The sequence below is a fragment of the Drosophila takahashii genome, chromosome 3L (genome assembly GCF_030179915.1).
Source record: "Drosophila takahashii strain IR98-3 E-12201 chromosome 3L, DtakHiC1v2, whole genome shotgun sequence".
In the NCBI taxonomy this organism is placed as follows: Eukaryota; Metazoa; Arthropoda; class Insecta; order Diptera; family Drosophilidae; genus Drosophila; species Drosophila takahashii.
This window is the reverse complement of record NC_091680.1, coordinates 14,501,438-14,514,838: the sequence shown is the minus strand read 5'-3', so window position 1 is coordinate 14,514,838 and position 13,401 is coordinate 14,501,438. Positions and strand designations below refer to the sequence as shown.

Here is a 13,401-nt window from a genome sequence, read left to right as displayed (position 1 = left end):
CACACACAGACACGAACATCGTTTCAGATAATTTGTTTGTTCAATTGTCGCTATATTGGACGTTGCTGTTGGGGGCAGGAGGCAGCAGACTTGTATTACCGCCGGTTATAACTGAAAAACCATCTTTGTAATCGAATTAAGGAGATATATATAAGGAGAAAAAACAACTTACTTGAGAAAAACATTAGGTGTCACTACGAGGGTTCGAACCCACGGCCTCCCGAGTTGGAGTCTAACGCTCTACCGCTGCACCACAGTTCCATCGCGCTATGCAACGTACAAACCCTGTACACATCTTATTTTCTTGCGGTCTAAGTTATACAAACAAAAAATTGTATTTTTTTGCTGGTGACTGGGATACTTCGGGCCGTTTCCTCGCATGCTTAACATAAATTAGTCTTTAAACTCAGAATGTCCATATGTATTTAGGTTTTTAAGACTACTTTAAATTTAACACGCGGACGAAAAAACTTAATTAGTAATAAAAACTGTAATAAAAAAAAAAAAAGTGTTGACTCACACAGGAATCGAACCCACGACCTGTATTTTCAAACAGCAAAGCTGAAAGTGCGAGTGCTTAGATCGCTGGGCTACCCATTCTTACTAACTTGTCTTGACCTGTCAACTACACACACGTACATAACATGTTTTACATGTATGTATCCATTTATTGCGTCATAAAATTTCGCCCTAAAAAACAGGGCAAATTGGCCTTTTTGGAAAAACTAACCCTAAAAAATATTTTCCATGGCGATTTTTCGTATATTTAGGGCTAGCCACCCGTATAATAAGAAAATTTTTCGTAGCTTTAGGGCGACCGCGGTTTTAGGGCGACTTTTCTAGTATTTAGGTAAAAATTTCTATGAGTGTACTTTGTGAGGCATTCAACTGGAGTAAATGGGAAATATATCAGGGGAGTTGTGGAGTTGGATGGCCAAATAAAAGTGTTTGTAAGCTGGGGAAATTTGTTTCCTGACGAGATTTCATGTGGATGTGGGCTAAGAAAACGATGAAGTGGAAAGTTTATTATGGAAAATAAGAATTGAAATTGAAGTTATATTCTTTGGGGTTTCACTATAATACCCATATCTAAATCGCCTCGCAGACAAATCTGCTTTTCGGCTCTCAGGCAAAACCAAATGGTTTATAAAAACAATCAAGAGACGACGCGAAACTGAAGTAAAATATTCAAAAACTTAGCTAACAAAGAGGTGCTGCCAAGATAAGTCCCTCCTGTCGATCTGCATATTTGTTCTGACTTTGAGGCGGCGGCAAGCGATTTGAAATTCTAATTGCGCGCCACCACTTCTACGTTCTGCGTTCTTCCTGCATTTCTGATGGAACATTTCTCTGTTTTTTTTTCTTCCGCTTGCAGATACTATCTGAATCACAATACGGCGCTGGTGAAGTTGCTCAAAAAGCTGGGCTCGCGGCCAATACCGCAATGGCTCAAAGACGACCTGTCCACGGGCACGTGATAGCAGCTGTTTGGCGGCGGCGGAGGAGGCGGCAGCAGCATAGGAGGCATCAAGTATCGCAAATTGCGGGCAAAACTCAGGAAACAGTTGCGTTGGCTGCATCTGGCGGCCGAAAGTGCGGAGAGCAGCGCCCAGCGACGACGACGTCACAACTGACAGGATGAAAATGAGGCGAAAACGAAAATTCGATGGAAAACCCATCAGCAATGTTCCAATTTTCACGTTCGGCAGGCTTTTGCGTTGGCGAAAATAGACACGAATTACTTGATTTTAAGTTTGATTTAAAATGTTCTAGATTCATGCCTGTATAAATTAAATATTAAAAGATTTTCTTTAAAAATGTTAATTAAAGAAATGTATTGTTTTTAACACCTTTAATATTATTTTGTATTAAATTGTCAGAATTACTTTTAAAATATTTAAATGAAAAATATGTAAGGCCACAAATATTGTAATTCCAGCGAAAAAGCTTGCCGAAAGTGAAAAAGAAAAAAGAACCGGCTTACAAACAGCTTAAAAACAGCTGCTGTAGAAAAAAGATAAATTAAGAAGGGAAAAAATAACATAATTAGTCGCTTTTAACATGCATAAATCTTTTTTGTTTGTTGCTATTGCAGCTAATTAATGTCACTGCAGTTGTCAGCTAAAGTTGTACAGTGTGTGAGTGTGCGTGCGTATCTGTGTGTGTCTGTTTATCTGCGAACATTGTGTAAATAGGCGTGTGTGTGTGTGTATGCTTACGCATTATAAATTATCATAAATAATATCATGAGGCATCATGAATAAATGCATAAATGCGCTTTGTTAGTTGTTTAATGTTTATTAGTTGGTAATGGCGAATTAAGCGCCTAATTAAGTTTACGCATAATCCAGCACTTTCGTTATTACCTCAGACACCGCGATTAAGCTCTCCGCATCCTAAAGACTCGATCAAATGACTTTTGACAACTCTAAACACACATAACTACATATGTACTACTATTCACACACGGCAGCCGCAGAAACTCCTGTGTACTTTAAACAATTTTAAATCCATGCCAAAACTGTGAGTTCGTTCCAGCAGTTAACGAGTGCTACATAAATAGAACAGATATACATATATATATCGGAATAGTCCTACGTTAAGCATAAGGCTGCCTCTATTCCCTAAGTGTATCATAGATGTTTTTAGCCTCTAAGCCTAGTGAGTAGACCGAAAATGCGCTTGTCACAGGCCTCCATGTAAAACTGTAAAATTCTAGTTGTATTTTTAACGCAGCACTAAGCAAAGCTCTATTGTATAGTTGGATATATGCGTAACTGTATGAGACCTAGTTCAAGTTTAGATTGGTAATGCGACAATAATAAAAGCGAAAATTATTGCAAGTGTAAAATGAATGAAGATGTTTTCTATGGGAAAAGTGGAAAATTAAATATATTGTTTATCGTAGAAATTTGGAAATTAGTTTCATGTCATCATAAAAAAAACCTTTTTCAAAGCTCAATGAACTTTTTTTAAATTTAGACAAAAATATTTCTTAACTTTATTTGTCTCATTTATTTAATTTTTATTTGAAAATAACGTTTATGAAGCAAGCAGTGCATTTACCGAATACACACTACTTCGTTAGCAAGGACACCCTCCGCGGTAAGCGAAGACACGCTCGACGATTAGCGAATTCACCATTCATATTCATAATGGTGTATTCATTGGGTGTTAATCCACCACAGTCAGCAAGTACACTTACGCTTAGCAAAGTTCGCCTCCAACAGAAATCATCGATATCTTTAGTTCAAAAAGTATCAAAAATCCAAAATCTTTCATTCAATCTTTATTTTATAGTGGTTTTACAACTTCAGTTCTTATTTATATTAACTACAAATATTTTGCAGTCGTAACCGTATAAGTATAATAGTAATTATAATAACAATCGAGAACATTTTTTCCAGTTGAAACGGTGCACATTGACTTCAAAGTGTATCAATCATACGCACCGTTCAAAGTATGTCAATCATACGCACTGTTACCGTTTAATGTAACTGGCTTACACATCGTATGAGTAATTTTAACAGAAAACTTGAACTAGTACACCAAAATATGTTTATTTAAATGGAGTGGGACCACGTTTCTGCGAATTTTCCTCATTTTCAGATACCGTTATATTTAACAGGCTTACACATCGTATGAGTCATTTTTATTATTCAGTACACTAAAAATATATTTAGTTAAAAAGTGTGAGACAGTTTTTTTAGTTGCCCACTATTCCATATATATTTTTCCATGTTTTAATTAAAATAAATTTATTAATAAACTTGTAAATATTATAATTAATCGCTTGTTATGTATCCATTAGCCATTTTATTCATAAATGTAATTCAATATTTTCAAATTCATGTTTTGCCGCCTTCTAGTCAGAGAAAACAGTGAAATCCCAAGCAAACAGTCGATGGTTGCTGGGAACACACCGATAGTATCGACGCAGAACAGCTTTTTCTTCGTGCCTTTTACTCAGTTAATTTTTGTAGCTCGTTCGTGACGGTTGTGGGTGTCAATGTTTTTTAATTTTATTGACAACTTTAAATATTAAACTTTAAATACTCGCTATTTGACATATATATTCTTTAAAATATATACTAATTTAAGAAAATAACGGTATATTATAAATGCTTGCCGCGTCGATTTTGAACTAAAACCGAAAACTATATCTTTAAAAAATACAACTAGATAGCTATAGCACGATAAAAATAGCACGTGCTAACAGGTCCTCGGGCAGTTAACGACAGTTGCAAAAAAACGAAATATTAATTACATCGCGTGTTTATATAGCCGGCTTAAAATATAAAAAGTTGTGGGCGAAGAGAGTGCGAAGAGAGCAAAAGAGAGAGAGTGCCAGCCAAAGGCCCAGTAAAACGCCGCCTTGTTAATTATTAAATTTCCAGAATATATATCTTTCCATATATAATTCTATTCCGAGTGATAATCGTTGGGTTTTTTGCCCTCTGCGCCGCGTATGAAAAGTTAAAGAAGAGTCGCTGGCCAAAAACCGGTAATTCTCTCCGCCCCTCCTGTCCAAAATTCTCCCTTCCTCCTTTTTGGCGCCCGTTCTTACTTGTTTTTGTTGTTACTTGCGGCTTGTTGCATTTTCCTTTTTTCCTTAACTCACATACTTTTGTTTAAGCAATCAAAAATCAACACAAATCATTGGCAAAATGTTTTGTGAAATCGAAATTTTTATTGTTCTTTATTGTTTATTTGTCGTGAGAGTCTTATCAACTTCGGAAGGTTCTAACGGTGCCTTTGGAATCTCCGATGATGAAAGAGGTAGCGCCAAAGTATCCGTTTCGAATAATTAATACTCGGTTCGTTAGTAGAATTTCTAAATTTGAGTTTGGATGAGAGGTCGTGCAAAGCCTTCCAGTGATTAAAATCTTTTGTATTTATTTTCAAACAAAAAAAACGCAAGTTGGGCGTCGATAAAAACCAAGAAGTTTCGATATTACTCATTATTTAACCCCCTCCATAACCGGTGTTTTTGTGATTCACAAAAAAGAGCAAATAAGAGTATTCAGTGTGGTGTAGTGCCCAGCTGTTGAACCAGTTCCAGTTAACCCGGCGAATCATGTCCAGAAATAGGGCTGCCATGGTCAGCGCCTTCCGGCTGTTCCTTCGACCCTCGACCACCACCACCCATCGAAGTCTCGCCCTCCGTGTGGCCCCCGTCACGACCTTTGCACTGGTGAGTACTTACAATATACAAAGTTTCTCTATAGTGTGGGAATACCTACTACGACCACTACTATCTGGGGAAGTCGCGCTCCGGGGGAGCAGATGTAGCTGTTGCCGCAGTATCGGATCTATAAAAATACACGCACTTGTTTTACGAATGTGAATAAGCGCATGCTAACAGCAATGGCTGAGATTATAGCACCACACGTCAGAAAGATTTGATTAATGGTTTAATATATCACTAGTGTGTAGGTCAGTTTTCGGTTTTTATTAACTTTAGAAATTACCTTTTATACATTTTATGGATACTAGTCAAACTAAAAGTATAAATAAATAAAATATTTTATAGAAAAAATTTTTGATTGTAATGTATTTTTCAAACCTTTGATTGTAATGTATTTTTCAAACCTTACCAGTTTAATAAAAAAATGTAATTTTCTTTGTATTATATTTTAAAGAGTTTCTTCAAAATCAGGGCTTCTATAATTGTGATCCCAACTGTCTGTACACAGATGTAGTTCCGAACAGTCGTACTTATATAGAAATACCCAACATGCGTGTCTTGTCCATTTTCTTATGTGTGGAGGGCACATTTTGTGTTTCAAATTATTAAAATTTATGCAAAGAACCAGTCTGAAAAATACAAATTAAGCTTACACATCTACATGACATACATATGGCTCTCATTTCTCGTGCTCTCCTCCCCCTTTCTCTTCTCTTTTTCGCCCCATTCCCTTCTTTTTGGAGCTAAACTCCAACTTTATATGGAGTTTCGCTCTCTCAATAATTTACTCCACTGCTCTCTCTCACTCACCATTTCTTCTTGTTGTTGTTTTTGCACCTGCGCGAAAAAAGGCCAAAGCAATAACAACAAAAACAGCTGTCAGAAATGTTTATCATCACATGACATGATAGATGGAAGGGGTGGGCGGCCCAAAGGGGGAGGGGCGTTGATACATAGATGAGTGATTGTGGTTATTTTTTTAGAGAGCGACGTTTGGAACAATTAGCACTCGCTATGGCATCCCAGTGCTCATTAAACTGTACGTCATTGATTTAATTAATTTGGTTGAGTCACCTCAGTGATGCTGCTTTCGATTTGTATTTTCTAACAATTATCAACGGAATTGCTTATCAGTTCAACTCCCAAGCTGAGTTAGTGAATCAGCCAAAGCAACTAAACCGAGAGTACAATCAAAAAGTACAGTAAAACTTCGCTGATGAATATTTGACAGGTCTTAAAAATCAAGAATTAAATTTTGAATATAAAGATTTAAGATTTTCATTTAAAATTTACAAAAATATTTAAAATAATAATTTTAATTATTGTTCTAGTTAGTTTTAAAGTAGTATCGAAATCAAAACCTTTAACTTTTTTAATTTTTGGACTATTATTTAATTTACTTTGATCCCGAATATTTAAAAAAAAGACTAAATCTTATGTAAAAATATAGAATACTTTACCTAAGTACCTAAAAATGAGTTATTTTCTTTTAACTAAATTTTCAGATAATCTCGATAAGGATCCGCCTAATAGACTTTCCACTGTAAGAGACTCATTCAACCGGCGTGTATTCTACTATTTCTTTTATGCCAAACTCGATTTGCATACGAAATGATTAAATACGCCGTTATTTGCTCAGCTCAAGTGTCGGCAAGAGCGGGCGGCTTTTGAGCTTTTTTTTGTTTGCGAAGAGAGCGGGACAAACAAAAACCGAGTGTTGATGACATTGGGGCGTAAAAAGGGGAGATATATATTTTGTACGGGGATTATTTACTTTTTAGCAGGTTATTTGCTCGACTTTTCGTTTGTACGAGTGTCTGTCTCAATTTGCATTGTTGTTTCTTGCGCTCTTTCTTGGCTGATTTAGGCAAATAGAAAAACGACAGCATTGATTGTCAAGCTCAAAAGTTTGGGGAAGTGCTTGACCCGGATTTCCGTTTTTGGCATCTTAACGCATCATAGTGTCTCCATATCACGCTCTAATTTTTTTCACTTTAAATCTCTGGACGTACGCGAAAAAATAAATAAAGTCCAGGGGATTTGTAGAATTTTTGGGAGACCTCTCTCCATATTTTTTTTGTTTTCGTAGAGCACAAAAACTTTTATTGGCGCCATTTGGTCTGCCCTACAATACACACTTACCCACACATACACACGAACAAACAGACCCAGAACGTGTGTTGTTACATCCCCATCCCCATCCCTTTACCCCCTCAACATAGCTGTCTCTGTCCGACGTTTCCTTTTCAATGGGATTTTTGGCTTGCCCTCGAAATTCGGCTTTTTTGCATTGTGTTGCCATTTGTTTTGCCATATTCCTGTTTCCTGGGGCGTGGCACACACACAAATATATGTACAAATAACGGAACAGTGACAGTTGGAATAATAGTTAACCCCACTATTGTTCTTGAAAAATTGAGAAAATATAATTCTAACCAATTATACAACTGTTTTTCGCTTTCAAAAGTTTTTGCACAAATTGTTTCACTACAAACTTTTTAATTACATGAATAATTTTGGATAAAATATCACAAATGTAGTAATTACTGGAACTTTTATAACCAAAATAAGAGCTCCCATCTCTATAGCATATAAAACAAAATACCCTTATATACCTTTAAATTTTTCTTCCCAGACATTATAGATTTTAAATACATTTTTTTGGTATTAGTCATTTGAAAAAATGTTTTATCTTTATGTACTTATCTCTTTAATGAATGTCGAATAAAATATGAGTGTCACTATAAATACTTCCAGCCTAACAATAGGAAATCAAGCATTTGTGGTTAAAATCAGTTCTATATTCAGTTATTGCGGTCAATAAACTGTTGATACTAAACCTTTTCAAACCTTATTATTTTAACCACAATTGTATGTAACCGGGAATTTTCTCTGCCGGTGAACAATTATTTTCCGACTGAAACAACTCGTTGCGATGGGCGATCAATTGATATTTGATTAAATACACGAGTGCCATGATTCAGGCTTTGGAACCGGCTTTATTTGTGCATCTCTGAGTGCCAATGTGTGTGCACAAACACAGAACGCATCCATAAAACCCGATGGTCTGGCAAAACGAAAACAACGCGGTACTTATGCAAATGGAATTCATCATATCCAAAGCAAACCTGCACAGGTTGCACATAATGCAGCCAAAGGTCAGCAGCTTAAAGCCAGGGCTTAAAGTCGTGCGGTGGTCGTAAGCCACAAAATGGGACTTTTTACCAAATCTGCTCATTAAATCAGGCTTAGTAAATGATACTTAAAATTCAATTTTTGACTCTGCAAGTTCTTCCCACTTTTCCTGCACACTTTTCAACGTTTCTAGCTTAGCTTTTGGAGGTTTTTCACTAAAAGAAAAGTGTAATATCAGCATCGAAATGAAAAACCTGAAATCAACTTTGAATTTCAACTTTTCAATTAGAAGTGAACAACCTTGATTGCAATTTAAGACGCGATTGCCAAATCGGCTTAATATTCTTAATTAGCATTTTATTAGAGACTGAGTTAAAGTTCAATTTTCACATTTAAAGTATTTTATTTAATTTGTCCATACAATAAACATTTTACTTTCCTACTGGTGATTTTTTAGGGCGCATTGATATAGCGGCGCTCTCCTTTGCGATTCTCATAAACACTACCTCAGGTGAAGAGCTCTTTAGGACTAAAGTTTTTTTAAATCTATCTTAGACTCGCTTAACCTTTTTCGCAAGCTTTTCCTGCTAATTCCGTACAAGGCCAAACTTATACCAAGTTTTTTTTGCCGGCTGTCAGAGCACAGTAAAGCACTTAACTTATCAGCAGTTATTTCTTGACTTTCGCTAATCTCCTTCTTAAATACTATCAACTATTGTTTGATCAGCAAGTTTCTGCGGCTCTTACCTTAAAGTCGCCTAAAAACATTCGACTTAACCCGTACACAAACAGTCAAGCCGCAGAAAATCTGCATATTATAGGAACGGCTTTTCGCCTAACACCCACTCACCCCCTATATTATTCTTCTCTCCAGGGCTTTTTCTTGCAAACTTGTGCACGTTTTCGCACATTTATCAGTGTTGCAAAATCTTTGCTCAGCTATCAGGGAAAACCGAAAAGCAAATTTCCCCACCAGACGTTGCAAAAATATTTGCATGCATATATATGCAGTACGTAGTATTTGAGAGGATATTCGGGGAAGAGGACGAGCGAGGATTATACGCGTAATTAATGCTATCGTAAACCGACGGAGGCGGGTGCTCGGCTGATGTCACAAACTAGCGAGACCTCATTAGAGCTGTCGCTGTCGCTTCATCAGCAGAACTTAAAGTTATGCCTCCGAAATTGCCAGCATAACTTGGTCGTAATATTATTCAACCAGCAAATAGCTAACAGAGTGAATATCTTTACGCCAAACAATAAACTTACACTTTACGAAAATTATGCCTTAAGGACTTTAGGGAAAAAAATTTTCGATGGAATTGTGTTACATTTATAATACTAAATTTAAATTTACTGAATTTTTATTGCGGTGCAAAATGAATATAAAAATTAAAAATTAATTCAATTGCTTAAACTTGCATGAGAGAATAAAAAAAGGGAGCTTTAAAGGGAATTAAAAAGTTAGGGCTAAAGAGCTCCATACCTAAGGTAGCATTTATGAGAATCGCAGAGGGGAGCGCAATTTACATAAAGGCGTCCGGAAAAACGTAATGTTAATAAAATAGACATTTAATATGTTCTATAAAAAAGCTAAAATTATTTTTAATTAAATCTCTATTTACATAAACTGAACCTTTCTTTAAATTGTAATTGTAATAAACAGGGAAAGTTATAATTAATTCGAGTGTATTCATATTTATGTTTATCTTGGCCCCTGGCCCAAACTGGTAGCTATGGTAATATAACTTCTGCCAACTTAGCCTTTGCGTGCTTTGCCCGTTGCTCCTGCACTTGACTTCTGCTGTCGACAAGGGCGCCAACTGCCGAACAACCCTATATATGAGCCCCACATATGTGTAGAACCACCCATATAAAATCCCCACCCTATTTGCCCTCGAATCCCGCAACTTGTCGGTTTCAATGTTCGCTTTGATGTTTATCTAATGACTCTGCACCGAGCTGGGTTGCATGTGTATCTAATAGATACAAGTGGCCAAAAGCCCTCTCTGTATCTACATTTCTCCCCCTTTCGCCGGGCACTTGTAATCCAATCTCCGAAACTAAGTATTTGCAGTGCAGGTTAAACTGTAAGCGCCAGGGGAGAATCCCATGAACATTTACCCAATGTTGCTTATCAATTTGTGGCGCTTTTTTGATACCACTTATCAGCACTCACAGTCTCAATGAGAGTGTGTACTTTATATAAAAATGCTCAATTTTTAATACATAATTCACTTGACGAGGCCACGCGACCCCGAATCAGCTTAAATAAATTATTTGTTCAATTTATAAAATCAACCCAATTCAATTTAAACAGCATTCAGGGGGAGATTCCCCCGATTGCGATTGACCTGCGCCATAAAATATTTCAATGTTGTCAGCATAATTCTGCGGAAAGCCACTCGGGTACTTTTGTTTGTGCACTGATTTTAATTCAATGTATTGACTACCAAATGCGTTCGGGATGGGCAAACAGAGCCAAGTGGCTGCTAATTTATTTAGCAAATATTTGTGGCGTTAGCCACTTGCAGAACTCTATCGCTGTGCCACAATCTTTGAATAAATTCTAGACAATTTAAAGCCCAAACAAAGGCGGGAATAGGCAGCCGGACCCAGAGTGAACCGCATAAAAGGTTCGTTATTAATTCAGGCCGCATCGCAGGCTCTGCGGGTGAGTTTTGGTCCCAGGTTCCCAAGTTCCTCGACTGAAGGAGTCGAGTGTCAGCTGTTGTTGGTGTATCTTCCCCGGGTTTTCGAGGCACAACTGCTCCTATTATATGCAAATTTTCGTTGCGCTCCACAGGCGAAGCGAGAGTTTGCCTCAAAAATGAGCTACATAAATTTATTTTCGTTGTCCTACTCTCGGTAAGGGTTTTCATAATATCCACTTAAGTTTGTCATACGGTTGGCAAGTAGGGATTTAAAAAACAAATACGACATACTGGCACTTATGTTCTTAAATTGTGTAAATCTGTTGCTTTTGTGTAAGGTTTATGCTTAGTACATGTCCATAAAAACTTTTTTTTTTTAAATTTTTATGTTGATTTACATAAAATAAAATGTTAATAATATGTTACATAATACCTAATAATATTTTGAAGTTTATTGATGTGCTCTATTAATCAAATAAATACAAGTTTTAAATTTATGTGTAGTAAAAAGATTATTTTTTTTAATATTTAACATTTTTGAAATAGTTTCTTTTTAATATTTTAAAAATTTACACCACGTAAAGTGTTCCATGTTTATTAACACAAAGAATATTAAATATTTACGACTAGCTTTGTATTTTTAATACCAATTTACAGCGTAAATATCTCATTGGCTGTCCATTAAAAAAGGGACTCGCAGCATAGTCCTTGTAAAATTCCAGTTTTTTTTTCTGTTGTCGCCTTTCTAGTATATTTTAGCCATAAAAAAGGGACTGCATAATTTTGTTTTCATGCGGTTTTGCTAAATGGAGCACTCAACATGCGGTTGGGTTTTTGTTGGCGCTTTTTTGTCGCCTACTAATTAGAATGGGATGTGGCCTTCTCGGGTCCTTTCTGATAAGCATTGGGGCGTGGCCCGAGGGGCCTGCCCTTTTTCACTGAGACCTATTTTATCGCCTTTTGTGAGTGTTAATTGTATTAAAATTAAAATGAAAATTACCCGCGCAAGGTCGTGTCCTGGAAATAGCTCATGCACATGGCCAAGATGCTTTCCAAAGAAAACACACACACACCCTTTGGTTGGAAAGTGTGAAGGGTGCTTTGAAGGAACATATTTTTTTTGGAGCGGCTTTTCGTTTTCCTTGGCAGCTGGCAGCTGGATTTTCCTTCAACCCACAAGAGGAGAAGCATACAGTTTTATATGCAAGAAAATATTATTTTTTTGCCAGACGAGCACGTTTTTCTCCTGCATTTTTGTTAGCCAACTCCATCTTGAATATCCTAGTTGCTAATTAAAGCCGAGCAGGTCCTATTTCTTGTACATTGGCCTGCGGGTTAATGAGCCATTATTTTGAGTGAGTAATGCAATTACTGAGTCTGTTTTTATGCTTTCTCTGGCCTCCTTGGATCCTGATGATTCCTGGATGCCCGGTTATGTGCTTAAACCCACAAGTTTATGGTTTCCTGTTACATTTAAGCTTTGTATTGAATGGCCCGAGCTTTTAGTGGCTCAATTTGTTTCAGCTTTTTCCACATTCTTTGCCACTTTGGGCCGTGTACATTCGGCTTTTTCATGTGCATTATTTACTGATGGCAGTCCATCACCTGGGGCGGGCATTCCACAGACTCTATGAATATGGAATATCTGTAATTGAAATTCGCTTGGGCAGCCACGAAGGGGTGAATAAAGGTACGAGGGTGCCAATGTATGACTGTGTAATCCTTGTGGGATTTTTCCACTCACCCTTATTACCTTTTGCAATTACAATTAAAGCTTAATTAACTGGAATTTTGTATTACCCTTCGCATTATTAATTAACTGCCTGCGAGTGACATGTACTTTCCTCCTCTAGTTACAACATTTACCTAACTCCCTTGTAATCGAATCAATGAACGAAGTGCAATTCATTTGTTTTCTTCTGGCAAATTTCCATTAACAAAATTGGCTGAATAAACAAACAGACCCGGAGGCCACTCGTAATATTACGTATACGCAATTTAAATGAATTTAACTAGAAATCCCCCAGCAACTCCCACGGCATGCATTTAAACTGGAGTAAAACGCTTACAAATGGGGATATAAAACTCACTTTTAGCCAACTCTTAAAAGGGAGAGTGTGGGAGGAGTAAACTTCAGATAAAAAGGCCTAAACAAGCAGGCATTCAAGAAATGTTTGGGTAAATAGGGAAAACTTTGCTTTTGTCAGCCACATTTATTTTTCTGTATGTTTTTTACAGCCACATTCGTTGGACAGTTTAGCATATGTCCGCTTTTACCAAATTTTCTGTGGCTATCTGTGAATTATGAGGGCTGCGACAAATTTCTGGCAGCGTTTTGCACTCTTTCATGAGAAATGATAGAATTCTATTTCCATTTCAGCGGTGTGTATCTTCGTATCTATAGGATGTGCGTATATTTATCAC

At 36.8% G+C, this 13,401-nt stretch overlaps 2 protein-coding genes across 4 annotated transcripts in view; both read left to right on the top strand.

The window, feature by feature from the left end:
- Positions 1-2,851, top strand: part of sfl (N-deacetylase and N-sulfotransferase sfl) — a 66,594-nt gene extending 63,743 nt beyond the window's left edge. Inside the window, exon 7 of the mRNA XM_044395839.2 lies at positions 1,376-2,851. Within this exon, the coding sequence (XP_044251774.1) occupies positions 1,376-1,478 (103 nt within the window). The 3' untranslated portion in view covers positions 1,479-2,851. The remainder of the gene's footprint in view (positions 1-1,375) is intronic.
- Positions 2,852-3,987: 1,136 nt separating this feature from the next.
- MCU (mitochondrial calcium uniporter) overlaps positions 3,988-13,401 on the top strand; it is a 48,246-nt gene continuing 38,832 nt past the window's right edge. Inside the window, exons 1-2 of one of the 3 annotated variants that reach the window (XM_070214403.1) lie at positions 3,988-4,110; positions 4,922-5,194. In XM_070214403.1, the coding sequence (XP_070070504.1) occupies positions 5,078-5,194 (117 nt within the window). In that variant the 5' untranslated portion in view covers positions 3,988-4,110; positions 4,922-5,077. Of the gene's footprint in view, positions 4,111-4,626; positions 5,195-13,401 lie in introns of those variants that run through there. The other 2 variants (XM_070214402.1, XM_017155113.3) reach the window with 2 other exon arrangements.